A 3,980-nucleotide genomic window follows, 5' to 3' on the forward strand; every position below is an offset into this window, starting at 1 on the left:
GATGGAGATTGCCAAAGGTTAGTGCATAATTTTAGCTGGTTTCTGCTTTTGGTGACGCCTGACCTTGAATTGAAAATGGATGTTTGTACTTTTGTGGCTATGTACTGTCCTAACATAATCGAACTTTATGCTTTTGCCGTAAAGCCTCTTTGAAAATCGAACAATGTGGTTGGAATAAGGAGATGTTTATCTTTTAAATGGTGTAAAATAGTTGCTTGTTTGAGAAATTGAAATTATTAGATTTTTGATGTTTTGAATTTCCAGCCTTGTTAGCAATCCCGTCTCGGGGTTCATTGCTAACCTGTAGCCCCAACAGGTTAAAACACCTGCATGTGACAAATTTTATTTTATTTATTTGTCCCAATCGTGGATGATACAGTAAAACACATTACCAAATACCATACTTTAATAATTTGTGATTCAGTACATTTCCAGTGGTGGAAGAGACCCTCTGGAGTAGCTGCAGTGTGTCTGGGGCTGCTGTGTGTTCTCCTACTGACTGGGATCATAGGCCTGTCTGTCTACTGTAAGTTTAGTATTTTGTCACTGAGACTTAAGTAGAATACTTAATCATCCTTAATCATCCTTAATCATCCTTAATCAACCTTAATCATACTTAATCATCCTTAATCATCCTTAATCATCAATGGTGTGGTAGTTACATGTTTGATTAACTTTTCCCTTTTACAGATGGAGTAATTGGTCATCACGACTCAACAGAGAGAGACCAGCTACAGGCCAGTTACAGCCTTCTGACTAAAGAGGGAGACCAGCTACAGACCAGTTACAGCCTTCTGACTAAAGAGAGAGACCAGCTACAGACCAGTTACAGCCTTCTGACTAAAGAGAGAGACCAGCTACAGACCAGCAGTAACACCCTGACTAAAGAGAGAGACCAGCTACAGACCAGCAGTAACACCCTGACTAAAGAGAGAGACCAGCTACAGACCAGCAGTAACACCCTGACTAAAGAGAGAGACCAGCAACAGAAAGAGAAAAATGATCTCATGAGAAAGTTCTCTAATCTGAGTGAGTTTACCTAATAAATGATCATAACATCATATATCTAATATGCAGTCAACTTGTGTTTCTATTCTAAAATAATAGGTGCAGAATAATAAGATGGAAATTCATGTTTTTGTCTTGTAGAACAAACCTGCCCTAAAGACTGGAAGAAGTTTGAATCCAGTTGGTACTTCCTGTCTACTGAGACTAAAACCTGGGGGGAGAGCAAAGATGACTGTCTGGAGAGAGGAGCAGACCTGGTGATCATCAACAGTGATAAGGAACAGGTGAGAGAGAGAGAGAGATATGGCGGGGGGGTTATGATCAAACATCCCTTGGTCAGTAATGTATCTTCCAGTATTTAACACATGTAGTCTATAGTAGTTGACAATATCAGCTCTTTCTCACCAACAGGAGTTTCTCTTCCACCTCAACAAGGGTTTCTGGATTGGTCTGACTGACACTGTTACTGAGGGGACCTGGAAATGGGTGGACGGCAACCCACTGACCACCCCAAAGTAAGAGACTACTGCTCTAACAACTCTGACCACCGTGTAAGGGGTAGGACTGATTCTGTGTGTTGTTCATACTCTAGGTCCTGAGAGAGTGGTCAGTCTAGCTCTGTATTGTTCATACTCTAGGTTCTGAGAGAGTGGTCAGTCTAGCTCTGTGTTGTTCATACTCTAGGTTCTGAGAGAGTGGTCAGTCTAGCTCTGTATTGTTCATACTCTAGGTTCTGAGAGAGTATCCAGTCTAACTGTATTGTTCATACTCTAGGTTCTGAGAGAGTGGTCAGTCTAGCTCTGTATTGTTCATACTCTAGGTTCTGAGAGAGTGGTCAGTCTAGCTCTGTATTGTTCATACTCTAGGTTCTGAGAGAGTGGTCAGTCTAGCTCTGTGTTGTTCATACTCTAGGTTCTGAGAGAGTGGTCAGTCTAGCTCTGTATTGTTCATACTCTAGGTCCTGAGAGAGTGGTCAGTCTAGCTCTGTATTGTTCATACTCTAGGTTCTGAGAGAGTGGTCAGTCTAGCTCTGTGTTGTTCATACTCTAGGTTCTGAGAGAGTGGTCAGTCTAGCTCTGTGTTGTTCATACTCTAGGTTCTGAGAGAGTGGTCAGTCTAGCTCTGTATTGTTCATACTCTAGGTCCTGAGAGAGTGGTCAGTCTAGCTCTGTATTGTTCATACTCTAGGTTCTGAGAGAGTATCCAGTCTAACTGTATTGTTCATACTCTAGGTTCTGAGAGAGTGGTCAGTCTAGCTCTGTATTGTTCATACTCTAGGTTCTGAGAGAGTATCCAGTCTAACTGTATTGTTCATACTCTAGGTTCTGAGAGAGTGGTCAGTCTAGCTCTGTATTGTTCATACTCTAGGTTCTGAGAGAGTGGTCAGTCTAGCTCTGTATTGTTCATACTCTAGGTTCTGAGAGAGTGGTCAGTCTAGCTCTGTATTGTTCATACTCTAGGTTCTGAGAGAGTATCCAGTCTAACTGTATTGTTCATACTCTAGGTTCTGAGAGAGTGGTCAGTCTAGCTCTGTATTGTTCATACTCTAGGTTCTGAGAGAGTGGTCAGTCTAACTGTATTGTTCATACTCTAGGTCCTGAGAGAGTATCCAGTCTAGCTCTGTATTGTTCATACTCTAGGTTCTGAGAGAGTATCCAGTCTAACTGTATTGTTCATACTCTAGGTTCTGAGAGAGTGGTCAGTCTAACTGTGTTGTTCATACTCTAGGTTCTGAGAGAGTATCCAGTCTAACTGTATTGTTCATACTCTAGGTTCTGAGAGAGTGGTCAGTCTAGCTCTGTATTGTTCATACTCTAGGTTCTGAGAGAGTATCCAGTCTAACTGTATTGTTCATACTCTAGGTTCTGAGAGAGTGGTCAGTCTAACTCTGTGTTGTTCATACTCTAGGTTCTGAGAGAGTGGTCAGTCTAGCTCTGTGTTGTTCATACTCTAGGTTCTGAGAGAGTGGTCAGTCTAACTGTATTGTTCATACTCTAGGTCCTGAGAGAGTATCCAGTCTAGCTCTGTATTGTTCATACTCTAGGTTCTGAGAGAGTATCCAGTCTAACTGTATTGTTCATACTCTAGGTTCTGAGAGAGTATCCAGTCTAACTGTATTGTTCATACTCTAGGTTCTGAGAGAGTGGTCAGTCTAGCTCTGTATTGTTCATACTCTAGGTTCTGAGAGAGTGGTCAGTCTAACTGTGTTATTTCTACTGCAGGTACTGGGGGAGTGGACAGCCTAATGGTGGTGGAGTGGAGAACTGTGTGTTGTTAACTCACAGTTCATCAGACCAAGGACCATGGCATGACTATCCGTGTTCATTTAACCATTCCTGGATCTGTGAGATATAGTTCTTTCTCACTTTTAGTTATGATGTTGATTGTCATGCTGAAAGTCATGATACCAGCTACAGGGCCTTCAGAAAGTATTCACTGCCTAGACCTTTTCCACATTTTGAATTTTTAAATCGATTAAATTGAGATTTTACTGTCACTGTCCTACACACAATAACTCATAATGTCAAAGTGGAAATATGTTTTTCTTTTCTTTTTTACAAATGAATAAAAGATTTAAATCTGAAATGTCTTGAGTCAGAAAGTATTCAACCCCTTTGTTATGGCAAGCCTAAACACGTTCAGGAGTAAAATGTGCTTCCCTTGACACATAATAGGTTGCATAGACTCACTGTGTGAAATACAGAGTACAGTATAAAATAGAAAGGAGGACCAAGGCACTCTTCATATAATTGATTAAAATGCCTTTATTTGTATGGCATGTTCAATAGAAACAAGGTTTTAAAAATCTGACGCGTTTCGGCTGCATGGCCTTCGTCAGGGAATACAAATAAATAATACAATGTCCTCCTTTGAACAGCTTTTCCAATTAGCCCTAATTTGAAGGGAGTGGTTAAAATTGATTGGACACACCTAGTAAACAATACTATACACATTAAAAAGTGAAATACTGT

The 3,980-nt window shown here is 40.8% G+C and overlaps 1 protein-coding gene across 1 annotated transcript; it reads left to right on the forward strand.

Annotated features, from left to right (window-relative positions):
* Positions 1-348: 348 nt before the first annotated feature.
* On the forward strand, positions 349-1,567 carry LOC123733416 (uncharacterized; the record flags this gene model as incomplete). Its single annotated transcript, XM_082970852.1, has 4 exons — positions 349-526; positions 691-1,029; positions 1,150-1,292; positions 1,420-1,567. Coding segments are annotated over 4 exons (768 nt in total), but the record flags the coding sequence as incomplete, so codon positions are not given.
* Between the last annotated feature and the right edge of the window lie 2,413 nt (positions 1,568-3,980).

This window comes from Salmo salar, unplaced genomic scaffold, assembly GCF_965601325.2.
Source record: "Salmo salar unplaced genomic scaffold, fSalSal1 ptg000005l, whole genome shotgun sequence".
Taxonomy (NCBI): Eukaryota; Metazoa; Chordata; class Actinopteri; order Salmoniformes; family Salmonidae; genus Salmo; species Salmo salar.